Consider the following 13985-nt stretch of genomic DNA (forward strand, 5'->3'; position numbering starts at 1 on the left):
ACCATAGTTATTACTTCGAGGCGACATTAGATTAAATTATGCCATCGAAAATGCCAGTATATAAGCTTACTAAACTATTTTTTATTATTAGTTTATTGATCTTCGTCAGGTAGTGGTTGATTGATTGATTTTTTATTGCTCCCAATTAATTAAATTATGCTGGGTTAGGTGTGGCTGAGTCATCTTAATTTGTTTATTTTTAAAGTTAAAGACTAATTTATGCATTCGATACTTAATAAATAATGGTGCCAACTGCCGGTCAATTTTATAGTTTCTTCCCAATCAATTTGACCATAAGTCCACGAATTTGTAGTTGAAATCCCATCCAGAATCTGAAAGATCTCACACACTTTTCCATTCAATTCACAGTCGCCGACAAAGTTAAGAAGAAATAATCGCAAAAGGTATTTTCTCTTCTTAGAATTGTTTCAAATTCACCATGTTAATGATTATGTTGTTTTACATAGCATATAAATCTCAATCAAAAGCCTTTCAAGTTTGGGAACTTGCTTTATATTCTTAAGTTTTTTTATTTGTTGCTTCATTTTTGGGACCAAATTCAAATATGATTTGGATCTTGATTATAATTTTTGAGATCCAGATCCATTTAAATTTATAATATAATTTTAATGTTGATTTGTTTTGGTCCTTTTGGAAGTAGAGTTATACCAAGGAATATCCAGAAAACTCTTAAATCTTAATTCAGTAAAGATCAGTGCTTGGTTTGGAACTTCATTTAATTTCGTTCACATCAACTGCTGTTTCTTAGATCACTGTCTTGTTACACCACTTTATGTTTATTTATTCAGTTTCAGTTTTATTTTAAGTGGATTATATGCTTTTGTGTGTCATTTCATGGTTGGAGTTTATATCATCAGTTTCATTTTATGACATATTTTGGATTATGTAATTTGTATGGAATATAGTGTTACTAATGATCTAACTGATAATTAATTAATTAATTTTGATATTATGTATATTTGTGTAAGATTAATTTTGAAATAGAAATAATCCGGATCTAGATCTGGATCTAATAGATTCGTAGACCCTACAAATCTTATGAATCAGGATCTAATATATTTCAAACTTATATAACTATAGGTTGGTGATTGCTTTCCTAGATAAAATAGTAACCAGATATAATTTAGGATTGAGTTGTGAGATTATTTTAGTCATATAAGTGTAGCTATGACTAATTATCTCATTATTAACCGTCTAGGATTTAGTTGTTGGATTGAATCTCATAAATCAAAGATACTACATTTTTAATCCCAAAATACAATCTTGCAAACCGAACACTCCATATAATATGAGTTTAACATAAGACTTCTTTCTCCCCTTCAAAACTACTAGTATAAACTATATCAAAATTTTACAAAGTACATATTTCATTTGGATCCAAGTCCACATTCATGGGGACACATGGATATTTTGGATCTCGACCCGACTCTTATTTTCTAAGACCCAGTAAATCTTAACCAAAACATGAAGACCCGGTAAATCTTAACGAAAACATAAAAGACTTGTATTAGATTGAGTTTTGCAAGAGTAGATCTACATCTGACCCATTGTCATCCTGAGCCTAGTGGAGAGCTTGAGCACCCCAACGGAATTTGGTTTCTAAATACTCCCTCTCTATCCCAACTAATTTGAGTCAAAACTTTTGGGCATGAAGATTTATAAATTGTGTTGAAAAGTAGGAGAGATGGAGAGAGAGTAAAGTAAATGATGGAATACAGTAGAAGTGATTGAATATTGTCAATTTTTGTACGTGCAGTTTGCCTATAAGCATGTCAGAGGCCATCATCTTAGGGGTGATAGGGGAAATGGAGAGCTTTCTGATTGAGTTGCCGAAGACCGATGACTTTATTGATTACGAGCCTGAAACACTAGAAGCCCTGAAAGAGGTAATAAAAGAGCTCAGAAAGATGTCAGACTTCTTCAGAGACAATAAATCTGAAGAGATGACCAGGCTAAAAAATTTGCTAGCTGACTTTGCTGAGATGGCTCAAGTTTCAGCAAAACACAAATGGGGGCAGAGACCTTATGCTATCTTGGAGGACCTTGATGCGCTTAGGACGATAAAAAAGCGCATGATGGAGTTTGGAGTTGGTAAGGCGGTGAGTAGTTCAGAAAGTGCTGGAGACGAAGGTATCGTGGTGGGCTTGGAGAAAGACGTGCAACAGCTTGTGTTTAAAGTGATTCTTAGTGAAGAAGAGTGGCTTCTTAATAAACCTGTTCTTATCAAAGGCATGGTTGGTATGGGAAAGACAACTCTTGCAAGACAAGTTTACAAGCATGCGGCCGTCATTGAAAATTTCAAGCGCTGCTGCGCATGGGTAAGCCTTTCTAGTTTTACAAGTAGACATGAGGTGCTTGTGGAACTGATACGCCAGTTGGTGACACTTGATGGAGATTCGTTGTTTCTGGAGGAGATGGACAACCAGAGTCTCGGAAATATGCTTTTCCGGCACCTGGGAGAAATGCCACAATGGTTTATAGTTCTTGACAACGTGCTGCCAGAAATGTGCTTCACATCCTTCTTGCTTGACCTTAAATTAGTCACAGACACAAGTATGCTTCTTTACTTTTTATGTTAGAATCAATTCTGCATGCTTAAACTTATTCACCTTTAGAAATATAAATAGATTTTGAAATGCATTTACAAGGCATAGAAATCTTTCAAACTAGACTGTAACTTAAGTTGTTTTAACATAACTCTACTTGTCACCCACAAAACTTATCATATTAGATAGTATATAATTGGTTGAACTAATATATCAAAGACTAAAGTTCAAAATTGGTCTCGTTCAATTGCATAAAAAACCATTTTGGTCCAACACATTTTAAGTGTGTTAGCTTTTGGTTCCGACAATATGTTTCGGTCCATATTTAACTCAATCAAAATACGTTACGAAACAAAGACTAATTCTTCAGAAGTATATATACACGCACAATGTAGGACTTCCTAATTTCACACTTCAATATCCTTTTTTGTATCCCTTATTGCATTCAGTTCTTAACAATGTATATAATCAGGGCATAAATGTAGATTGTTGATCACCAGTTGCCATCAGATTGATCAACCACGGGTTTACACTCATGAGATGAAAGCCTTGGATTCCGATAAGAGCTGGCAATTGTTTTTGAAAACAGTTGATAAAGTTACACGTGTTGAGAACAAATTCACAAAGGAGTTGGAGAGGAAGGGCAGGGAGATGTTAAAAAAATGTGGGGGTTTGCCGCTTGCTTTAATAGATGTTGGAAGGGAGAAAGCAAAGCAAAGACTTCTAGGGATTGAATGGGAAGAACTTTTTGATTCAATTGATTTGAGTAAAACATTGAAGTTGTTGGAACCGATGTATAATAGCTTGGATGAACAACTGAAGTCATGTTTCTTGCATATGTCCTTTTTTAAGGAAAATGCAATAATGAGAGAAGAGAAGTTGAACCATGTTTGGGCTGCAAATGGAGTAAGAACAGGAACTACACCATGTGTCAGTTTAGCTGATCGATCCATTATTGAAGTCGTCCACCCGTACCCAGAAAGGTATAGAGTGAAAAGATGTCGCATGAGTCCTCTACTACACATGCTATCCATCAAAAAAGCAGAGGAGGTAATAGGCCTTGAGATCTTAAGGAACAATGGAAATAGTCGACCCTTAGAGAGCCCTCGTCATCGTGTTATTCATTGTGGCAGAGCCAAGTTTAATCACTCCACAAATCAAGACAAGTATCTTGTTTCTCTCATCTTCCATGGAGGTGGTCGATACTTGGACGACGCAGGCCAGTCTTATTGGAAGAGTTTTGAAATCCTCAAAATACTCGACATGGAAGATTTTGGGGCTAAGACTTTATCAGAATCTATCGGGACATTGACCGAGTTAAGTTATTTGGGATTGAGAAACAATTATGTGGAAGAGATCCCACACTCGTTGGGGAGCTTGAAAAGGCTTGAGGTTCTCGACATAGCTTTAAACTTTATGGTGGAGGTGCCAGATATTATTGAGGAAATGGGTGGCCTTCGTCTTCTCAACATGTCTGATGTGATTTGCAGAAAGCCTTTGAAAGTAGATGCACTACAAAATCTTGAGACCCTGACCTTCATGTCTATATATTCCTGGACATATGAAGCCTCGAACTTGGAGAAGATGACTAATCTGTTTAAGTTGGGTGTTGAAGAAATTGATGAAAACTCGGATGTAAGCGAGCTCTTTCCATCACTATCTAAGTTGGAGAAACTTAATCACCTTATTCTGAGAGGGTTTCGCTTCAGAATGATGTCTTGTTTGGACGAGATTCGTGTTCTACATAGGCGTGAAGAGATACGAACTCTGAGGCTTGATGGATGCATAGCTAGACTACCAAGTGCCGATAGTTTCCCTCTTAAGATAGAGTACTTGGCTTTGGTAAATACTTGTCTTGATGAGGACCCCATGCCAATACTAATGGGGTTACCCTACCTAAGACGCCTCAAACTGCGGAATGCATACAATGGTCGAGAATTGGTGTTCAAGATGTGGCAACTTGAAATCTTGTGCATCAGTGAGTTGTGGAATCTGAGAGAAGTACGATTTGAAGAATGTGAAATTGCACAGCTCGAGCAACTAGAAATCACGAATTGTCCACATTTGGAGACACTCCCACAAGAAATTCAGTCGATGAGTTATCTGCATAAGTTTAAGATGGTAACAACCAAACACATTGGAACAATGATCAAAGATTCAGGCTTGCTCTCCAAAATAGTGGAAGTGGATATCAGTCCATAATTTGAAGTTGATATTTGTGTTAAAATGGAGGTCACTTCGCTAACACCACATCCAGCAACCACAAGCTCGCTCATCAGCTCTCACATCAATTCGTTGATACGGAGACAACCGCAGCTCAAACAATGCCAACATCTTAGGAACCAGAACAGGGGAGCGAAGCCACAGCTGATGCATTTCCGGTGAACGAACAGGAAATAGTGCAGGGGAGTGAGCGTCCACCGGAGTGGTTGGGAGATTATGTCTCTCAGTTAGTTTTTGCTTTTATTCTGATTATGGAACTATAAGTTTTATTATTATTTTTGCATTAAACATTAGACTTTAATTATTTGGGTCGAGCGGATCTATAAGCTCCTTACCGGGTTTTCTTTGTTGATTCTTTCCCGGTTCGTAAGTCGAATCAGTGATGGCGAAAGTTGTCGTGTCTGAGGCAAACACTCCGCCCTTCCGATCAGCTTGATTTACTTTACTAGAACCTTTTCCCATTGACAACCAACGCAACCGGTAATTTGATCATAGTAGATGCTTACGCTCGGGAATCAAATACCACAACTGCACAACGAACTACAGAAATATTCAGGTTGAGAATCACTAATATCGAGTCTTAGTCTTGAACAATCGGAGTCGAATGAAGAAGTTGGATCAAGCAGAATCTTCTTAGCACCAATGGTCCAAAAATGGGAACTATCGAGATTCGCAACGATATTGTAGAAAGTGTTTAAGCAACCTATGTTAGGTGTCTCTGTTCCATAATGTTTCTCCAAAACCTTCACGATTCTTCCTAATGGCATTGTCAAGAAGCTTAACAAAACATCTACGAAATTGCTATCGGATTCTGCAAATAACACCTTAGTTTTGTCTTTGTTTACCAACACTTTCAGTGAGAACGTCATTTCTCCTTCTTCAGCAGACATTTTGGTGATTCTATAAATGCAATAAATTGATCTAATTTAAATTAATCACAAGTGTGTTTGACATTTCTGGCCAAAAAATTCATAAATACAACAATTTGAAAAAGGTTTAGTTGATTGATAACTTACCTTAATCACGAAGAGATTATTGGAAAAGGGGGTTTTCGGCTATTGAAGAACTTGATAATGTAAAGAGACGCTGTAAAAGAAAATTAATGGAATTTCAAAGTGAAGTGGAAAATGAAAAGTGGTCAGCAAAGTAAAGTGGAGAATCAAAAGTGGGAATAAAGAAAATTGGTTTAGAGAAGAGTGCTTTTAAATTTAAATTAATTTTTTTTCAAAAATAGACTAGTTATCTTTAAATTTTTTAAATAATTTAATTTTCTATCTTAATCGAAATTAATTTAATTTTTTACCTCTAAATAACCTTTATTTCCATTTTGCAACTTTAGCTCACTACATTTCGTTGCACCATTGTTTTCTTAATTTAAGAGGCAAGCCAAAGAAATTGGATGAAATTGGATAATAATGTGATTTGAATTACAAGGTAATATTTTATATAGGGATGTGATCAAATGAAAATTTTAAATATTGTACAAACTCAAAACTATGATCTGGATCATTGAAAAATGTCAACAGAATTTCAACGGTAGTCAATGATTTATGTTGTGTTGATATTGTGTTGACATTAGAGCATCCACAATGGTCGGCGAACGACCAGCTAGCCGATTCCTGGCGCTGGCCGGTCCGCTCGCCGAACTATTATTAGCGGCTAGCATGGAATCGGCGAGCGCTCGCCGATCCGCTCGCCACCATTGTAGGCTGGCGATCGGCGAGTAATCGGCCAGCGCATTATTTTTATAATTTAATATCCGAAACACTATATATACACGATTTGAACGTCATTTTCATTTGCACCGCTTGTTTTAACGAACTCTCTCTCTCTCTTAATTTCTGTACAAGACCAATAACGCGAAATGAGTAACGCGGATGGTAGTGGTGGTAGTGGTAGTAGTGCTAGGGATGCCGAGGAGGAGTTTGAACGAAAAGTGTTGGAAGTGTTAGAGGCCTATACGACCCGCGAGGCAGAGTGGCTGTTACAAAGGGCCTTGCAGTCGCTGGTACCTCGACCTTGACCGGTTGTCCACGGGATCACCAAGCTGCACATCAGCGGCTATATGACGACTATTTCGCTCCGGAGCTGCGGTTTGGGGCCAACCTTTTCAGGCGGCGTTTTAGGATGCATTGGGAGTTATTTATGCGTATCGTTGACGCTTTAGAGCGTCGATATAATTGTTTCCAGTTCAGGTACGACGCGGCGGGCAGACCCGGCCACACAACTATACAAAAGTGCACTGCAGCTATCAAACATGTGGGACGAGTACTTCCACATCGGTGAGACAACTGTCCTCCTGCAGTGTTTGAAGTATTTCTGTGAGGGCGTCATTGAAATATTTAAGGACCATATCTTCGAAGCCCTACCCAGCCTGGTAGACTGTTAGGATCTGATGCAGATGTATGGGGAGAAGCATGGGTTCCCGGGGATGTTAGGCAGCATAGATTTTATGCATTGAAAGTGGAAGAACTGTCGCGCTGTCTGGAAGGGGTTCTACACCACCGGCTACAAGGGAAAGAATCCCACGATGATCCTCGAGGTCGTAGCTAATTATCGGCTGTAGATTTGGCAGGCGTATTTTGGGGTAGCCGGGTCGAACAACGACCTCAACGTCCTCAACTCGTCACTCCTGTTCAACGCGTCGGTCCGACCATCAGTTTTGTCGGCAACGGCAACCAGCATGATATGGGCTACTACTTCATGGATGGGGTATACCATAGGTGGCCCATCTTTGTGAAGACGCAGGAAGGCCTAATTTGCGGAACGACAGGAGTCGGCACGCAAGGACGTGGAGCGTGCATTTGGTGTGCTCCAGGCTCGATGGGCGGCAGTTAAGGGTCCAACGCGTTTGTGGCATGTCGATTGCATTGCTTTTATAATGTACGCATGTATTATCATGCACAACATAATAGTCGAAGATGAAGGTGTACAACTGACAAGTTGGGCCAATGACGATGAAGCCGGTCCAAGCCACGGCGTAGCCACCCCCAACGTACGAAGGGGGTACCTCACGATGAAATCGGCCGCCTCCAGACACATGCCGACATGCGCCAAGTGGATGCACATATTTAACTCCAAAAAGATTTAATTGAAGAGTTGTGGTCGCGGAGGACTGCACGACGATAGTTTTTTTTGTTTTATGTATTTTTTTATTATGTAACTTTTTTTAATTAATGTACTTTTTTTTATTTTAATGAAATTAATGAATTTTCCCGTATATGTGTCGTAAATTTAATTCTGTATTTTGTGTTTATTCCGTAAATTTAGTTGTTTTTTAATTTTGATTGTTGTGGCTAGCCTATGGCTAGCCTATGTGGCAGAAGGAGTTTGTGGCTAGCCTAAAGCCATTGTGGATGCTCTTAAAATCTTGAAATTTTATACTATGTTGATATTGTATTGAAACTGTATTGAAGAATTTTGAGTTTGTACAGTATTTAAGTTTTCATTTTATCACTACCCTGTTTATATATACTCAACTTTTCAAAACGAAGGCATCTTTAGAATTAATATTTGACATTTTTTTTAATAATATATTGTACCCCTTCGATCCATCTTCTAAAAACACAATTTTTCTTTTTAGTTCGTTCTAAAATTAAAAAAAATTTCTCCCTAACAAGATAGCTATAACTCATAATCTATTAATCTAATAAGATAGGACCCATAATCTACTTAATCCATTTCTTTTTTCTTCTATCAATCTCTTATTTCAACAATTTTATAATATTAAAATCTTTGTTATTTCAGAAAGTTTTTTTTTTTTTTTTTTTTTTTTTTTTTTTTACGGTTGGAGTGATTAATATTTTGTTTGAAAATATCTTCATCGACATTCTTCTTGGAAGTTGGAGAGACTGGCATGCAACTTGATGCTGCATAGGATTTAAGATGATTGATACTCCACTTCACACTTAATCCACCGTAGTTATTATTTCGAGGCGACATTTGATTAAATTATGCCATCGAAAGCCCCAATAAAGCTTACTAAACTTTTTATTATTAGTGGTTGATTGATTAATTTTTTATTGCTCCCAATTAATTAAATTATGCTGGGTAAGGTGTGGCTGAGTCATCTTAATTTGTTAATTTATGTAAAAGTTAAAGACTAATTTATGAAGTTAAAGTTAAAGAGAATAATTTATGTAAATTTAAGGACTAATTTATCTAAAGTAAGAGACAAGGGAATAAAAAGAGACGCAGTGTTAATGAAATGTACGGTTCATATTATTAGTAAGAGAAAATGAAAAAATGTAAAAAAGAATTGTTGAAAATTTTCATTTTATAAATATGCTCTATTTTTTAAGACAATAAAAAATGATAAATATGGTCTATAAATAACTGTGGCTGCATTTATTTTACTTCCTTTCACATGGTTTATAATACTATACTTGTCTGTGCCAATCATTTTTTTTTATTTTCTTCCCAATCAATTTGACCATAAGTCCACGAAGTTGAAGTTGGAATCCCATCCAGAATCTGAAAGATCTCAAACACTTTTCCATTCAATTCACAGTCGCCGGTGAAGATAAGAAATAATCGCAAAAGGTATTTTCTCTTCTTTGAATTGTTTCATAATTAATTCACCATGTTTATGATTATATGTTGTTTTACATAGATTTTTGAAATCCTTTCCTTCATATATTTGTGGTGCATAATTGGGTGAAATGAGTTGAGGAGATTTACTATATTACATAGCATATAAATCTCAATCAAAAGCCTTTCAAGTTTGAGAACTTGCTTTATATTCTTAAGGTTTGTTATTTGTTGCTTCACTTTTAGGACCAAATTCAAATATGATTTGGATCTTGATTATAATTTTTGAGATCCAGATCCATTTAAATTTAGATTATATTTTTAATGTTGATTTGATTTGGAAGTAGAGTTATACCAAGGAATATGAGTGTAGTAAAATATCTAATAAAATTAAAGGGAAAACTCTTAGATCAGTGCTTGGTTTGGAACTTCATTTAATTTCGTTCACATCAACTGCTGTTTCTTAGATCACTGTCTTGTTAAATCACTTTAAGTAGATTATATGCTTTTGTGTTTCATTTTATGACATATTTTGGATTATGCAATTTGTATGGAATATAGTGCTAATAATGATCTAACTGATAATTAATTAATTAGTTATGATATTATGCAGATTTGTGTAAGATTAATTTTGAAATAGAAATAATCGGGATCTAAATCTGGATCTGGATCTAATAAAATCGTTGACCCTACAAAACTTAATCGAGTTGTTTTCGAATTTATCTTAGTGCTTTTCTTCAGAGTTAATATTACTAAAATATCCATTTGGTAAAAATGAAGCAAAATCTGAGATAAATATTGTCAATTTTCGTACGTGCAGTTTGCGTATAAGCATGTCAGAGGCCATCATCTTAGGGGTGATAGGGGAACTGGAGAGCTTTCTGATTGAGTTGCCGACGACCGATGATTTTATTTATTACAAGCCTGAGACACTAGAAGCCCTTGAAGAGGTAGTAAAAGAGCTCCGAATGATGTCAGACTTCTTCAGAGACAATAAATCTGAAGAGATGAGCAGGCTAAAAAATTTGCTAGCTGACTTTGCTGAGATGGCTCAAGTTTTTGCTGAACACATGCGACTGAGACCATATCGTATCTCCGAGGACCTAACTGCGCTGAGGATGATAAAAAAGCGCATGATGGAGTTCGGAGTTGGTAAGGCGGCGGTAAGTAGTTCAGAAAGTGCTGGAGAAGAAGGAGACGAAGGTGTCGTGGTGGGCTTGGAGAAAGACGTGCAACAGCTTGTGTTTAAAGTGATTCTTAGTGAAGAGATATGGCTTATTGATAAACCTATTCTTATCAAAGGCATGGTTGGTATGGGAAAGACAACCCTTGCGAGACAGGCATACAACCATCCGGCCATCATTGAAAAATTCAAGCACCGCGTATGGATAAGCCTTTCTAGTTTTACAAGTAGACGTGAGGTGCTTGTGGAACTGATGCGCCAGTTGGTGACACTTGATGGAGATTCGTTGTTGCTGGAGGAGATGGACAACCAGAGTCTCGAACAGATGCTTCTCCGGCACCTGGAAGAAATGCCGCCATGGTTTATAGTTCTCGACAACGTGCTGCCACAAATGCGCCTCAAATCCTTCTTGCTAGACCTTGCATTCCTCTCACACATTAGTATGTTTCTTTAACCTTTTATGTTAGAATCAATTCTGCATGCTTAAACTTATTCACCTTCATAGATAGAAATAGATTTTGAAATGCTTTTACTAGGGCATAGAAATCTTTCAAACTAGATTATAATTTAAGTTGTTTTAATATTCGATATATAATTAGTTGAACTAATATATCAAAGACTAAAGTTCAAAATTGGTTCCTACATTTGAATAAAAAACCATTTTGGTCCTACACATTTTAAGTGTGTTAGCTTTTGGTTCTGACAATATGTTTCGGCCATATTTAAATCAGTCAAAATACATTACGAAACAAAAACTAATTCTTCTGAATTATATATACACGCACAATGTAGGGACTTCCTAATTTCACACTTCAATATCCTTTTTTGTCTCCCTTAACATGGTATATAATCAGGGCATAGATGTACATTGTTGATCACCAGTTGCCATCAGATTGAACGATTGTCTTACACTCATGAGATGAAAGCTTTGGATTATGATAAGAGCTGGCAATTGTTTTTGAAAACGGTTGATAAAATTACAAGTGTTGAGAACAAATTCACAAAGGAGTTGGAGAGGAAGGGCAGGGAGATGTTAAAAAAATGTGGGGGTTTGCCGCTTGCTATAATAGATGTTGGAAGGGAGAAAGCAAAGCAAAGACTTTTAGGGATTGAATGGGAAGAACTTTTTGATTCAATTGATTTGAGCAAAACATTGAAGTTGTTGGAACCGATGTATCTTGAATTGGATGAAGATATGAAGTCTTGTTTCTTGCATATGTCCTTTTTTAAGGAAAATGCAATAATGAGAGAAGAGAAGTTGCGCCATATTTGGGCTGCAAATGGAGTAAGAACAGGAACTACACCATGTGCCAGTTTAGCTGATCGATCCATTATTGAAGTCGTCCACCCGTACCCAGAAATGTATAGAGTGAAAAGGTGTCGCATGAATCCTCTATTACACACGCTATCCATCAAAAAAGCAGAGGAGGAAATAGGCCTTGAGATCATAAGGAACAATGGAAATAATCGACCCTTAGAGAGCCCTCGTCATCGTATTATTCATTGTGGCAGAGCCAAGTTTAATCACTCCACAAATCAAGAAAAAAGTCTTATTTCTCAAATCTTATGCCTCATTATTGGCGTAGACAAATTTTATCGCTCTACGAATCAAGACAAGTATCTTGTTTCTCTCATCTTCCATGGAGGTGGTCAATACTTGGACGATGCCGGCCAGTCTTATTGGAAGAGTTTTAAACTCCTCAAAATACTCGACATGGAAGATTTTGGGGCGAAGACTTTATCAGAATCTATCGGGACATTGACCAAGTTAAGGTATTTGGGATTGAGAAACAATTATGTGGAAGAGATCCCACACTCGTTGGGGGGCTTGAAAAGGCTTGAGGTTCTCGATATAGCTTTAAACTTTATGGTGGAGGTGCCGGATATTATCAAGAAAATGAGTGGCCTTCGTCTTCTCAACATGTCTGATGTGATTTGCAGAAAGCCTTTGAAAGTAGATGCACTACATAATCTTGAGACCCTGACTTTCATGTCTATATATTCTTGGACATATGAAGCCTCGAACTTGGAGAAGATGACTAGTCTGTATAAATTGGGTATTGAAGAAATTGATGAAAACTCGGATGTAAACGAGCTCTTTCCATCACTAGCTGAGTTGAAGAAACTTAAGCACCTTATTTTGAGAGGCTTTCGCTTCAGAATGATGTCTTGTTTGGACGAGATTAGTGTTCTATGTAGGCGTAATAGGCTACGCACTCTGAGGCTTGATGGATGCATAGCTAGGCTACCAAGTGCCAATAGTTTCCCTTTGGGGATAAAGTACTTGGCTTTGATAAATACTTGTCTTGATGAAAATCCCATGCCAATACTAATGGAGTTGCGCAACCTAAGGCGCCTCAAACTGCGGAATGCATACAATGGTCGAGAATTGGTGTTCAAGATGAGTGGACTTGAAATCTTGTGCATCAGTGAGTTGTGGAATCTGAGAGTATTACGATTTCAAGAATTTGAAAATCCTTACATCAAGCAACTAGAAATCACGAATTGTCCACGTCTGGAGACACTCCCACAAGAAATTCAGTCGATGAGTCTTTTGCAAAAGTTTAAGATGGTAACAACCAAACACATTGCAACAAATATAAAAAATTCAGGCTTGCTCTCCAAAATAGTGGATGTGGATATCAGTCCATAATTTGAAGTGGATATTTGTGTTAAAATGGAGGTCACTTCGCTTACACCAAATCCAACAACCACAAGCTCGCTCATCAGCTCTCACATCAACTGCCAGCAAATTCGACCCCAACATCAAGCAAGAAGGCCGCTTTATCTTTCACAATTATGTTTAGCTGAAGCAAGTCCTTATTAGCTTAATTAGGAAGGAGTCTATTTTAGTTTCCTTATTTCATTTGGTAATCCTTTTCCTATTTCGGATTTTCTTTGTCGGGTTTATTCCCTGGATCTTCTTGTTTTTTTCCCTCTACTTCGAAATTTGCTTTAGAACTAGTCTAAGGCTTAAAATACTATGAAAGTCGAAAGGGAACCTTTGATTGTTTGCTTGGTAAGCAATTCAGTAGACCTTTGGTTGTCAAACACGAATTTCGCATGTTTTTAAGGACTAGATTTGACTTGTTTTCAATGTGAATCATGCAAATTATGTTTTTAAATTGCATGTTTTATACATTTGGAATTTTGATTATAGTAGATGCTTGTGCTGGGGAATCTATCATCACAACGATTACAACTATAGAAATATTCGGTATTGGAATCACTAACATCAAGCTTTAGTCTTGTACAATCGGAATCAAACGAAGAAGTTGGATTAAGCAGAATCTTCTTAGCACCCTCTGTCCAAAAATGGGAACGATCGAGATTCGCAACGCTATTGTAGAAAGTGTTTAAGCATCCTATGTTAGGTGTCTCTGCTCCATAATGTTTCTCCAAAACATTCACGATTCTTCCTAAGGGCATTGTCAAGAAGCTTAACAAAACATCTACGAAATTGCTGTCGGATTCTGCAAATA

General features: G+C 37.1%; 3 protein-coding genes across 4 annotated transcripts; 2 read left to right on the forward strand and 1 right to left on the reverse strand.

The window, feature by feature from the left end:
• The first annotated feature begins 291 nt into the window (after positions 1-291).
• LOC125195631 (disease resistance protein RPP8-like) lies at positions 292-5220 on the forward strand. Of its 2 annotated transcripts, none has more exons than XM_089070059.1 (3): positions 292-404; positions 1778-2574; positions 3040-5220. In XM_089070059.1, the coding sequence occupies exons 2-3, from the start codon at positions 1791-1793 to the stop codon at positions 4767-4769; spliced, it is 2514 nt and encodes an 837-aa protein (XP_088926185.1). In that variant the 5' UTR covers positions 292-404; positions 1778-1790; the 3' UTR covers positions 4770-5220. The 2 variants fall into 2 exon arrangements, with proteins under 2 accessions (XP_088926185.1, XP_088926186.1); XM_089070060.1 differs by lacking the exon at positions 292-404 and having other exon boundaries at positions 671-1907; positions 2014-2574.
• An 85-nt stretch (positions 5221-5305) lies between these two features.
• Positions 5306-5680, reverse strand: LOC148929753 (uncharacterized). The gene has a single exon (XM_089057012.1). The coding sequence runs from the start codon at positions 5678-5680 to the stop codon at positions 5306-5308; it is 375 nt and encodes a 124-aa protein (XP_088913138.1).
• Positions 5681-10144: 4464 nt separating this feature from the next.
• LOC148929754 (putative inactive disease susceptibility protein LOV1) lies at positions 10145-13424 on the forward strand. Its single transcript, XM_089069506.1, has 2 exons — positions 10145-10943; positions 11358-13424. Exons 1-2 carry the CDS (start codon positions 10154-10156, stop codon positions 13154-13156), a joined length of 2589 nt encoding a protein of 862 aa, XP_088925632.1. The 5' UTR covers positions 10145-10153; the 3' UTR covers positions 13157-13424.
• The last annotated feature ends 561 nt before the right edge of the window (positions 13425-13985 follow it).

This window comes from Salvia hispanica, chromosome 4 (genome assembly GCF_029641045.1).
Source record: "Salvia hispanica isolate PSC_SH4W2 chromosome 4, Shi_PSC_v1, whole genome shotgun sequence".
Lineage (NCBI taxonomy): Eukaryota > Viridiplantae > Streptophyta > Magnoliopsida > Lamiales > Lamiaceae > Salvia > Salvia hispanica.

What these genes read in the sequence shown, in the direction of transcription:
- LOC125195631 (XM_089070059.1), top strand. Translation starts at nt 1,791, where the DNA reads ATGTCAGAGGCCATCATCTTAGGGGTGATAGGGGAAATGGAGAGCTTT. An exon ending in TAAATTAGTCACAGACACAA is followed by an intron (nt 2,575 to 3,039) that starts GTATGCTTCTTT and finishes GTATATAATCAG; the next exon opens with GGCATAAATGTAGATTGTTG.
- LOC148929753 (XM_089057012.1), bottom strand. Translation starts at nt 5,680, where the DNA reads ATGTCTGCTGAAGAAGGAGAAATGACGTTCTCACTGAAAGTGTTGGTA.
- LOC148929754 (XM_089069506.1), top strand. Translation starts at nt 10,154, where the DNA reads ATGTCAGAGGCCATCATCTTAGGGGTGATAGGGGAACTGGAGAGCTTT. An exon ending in TGCATTCCTCTCACACATTA is followed by an intron (nt 10,944 to 11,357) that starts GTATGTTTCTTT and finishes GTATATAATCAG; the next exon opens with GGCATAGATGTACATTGTTG.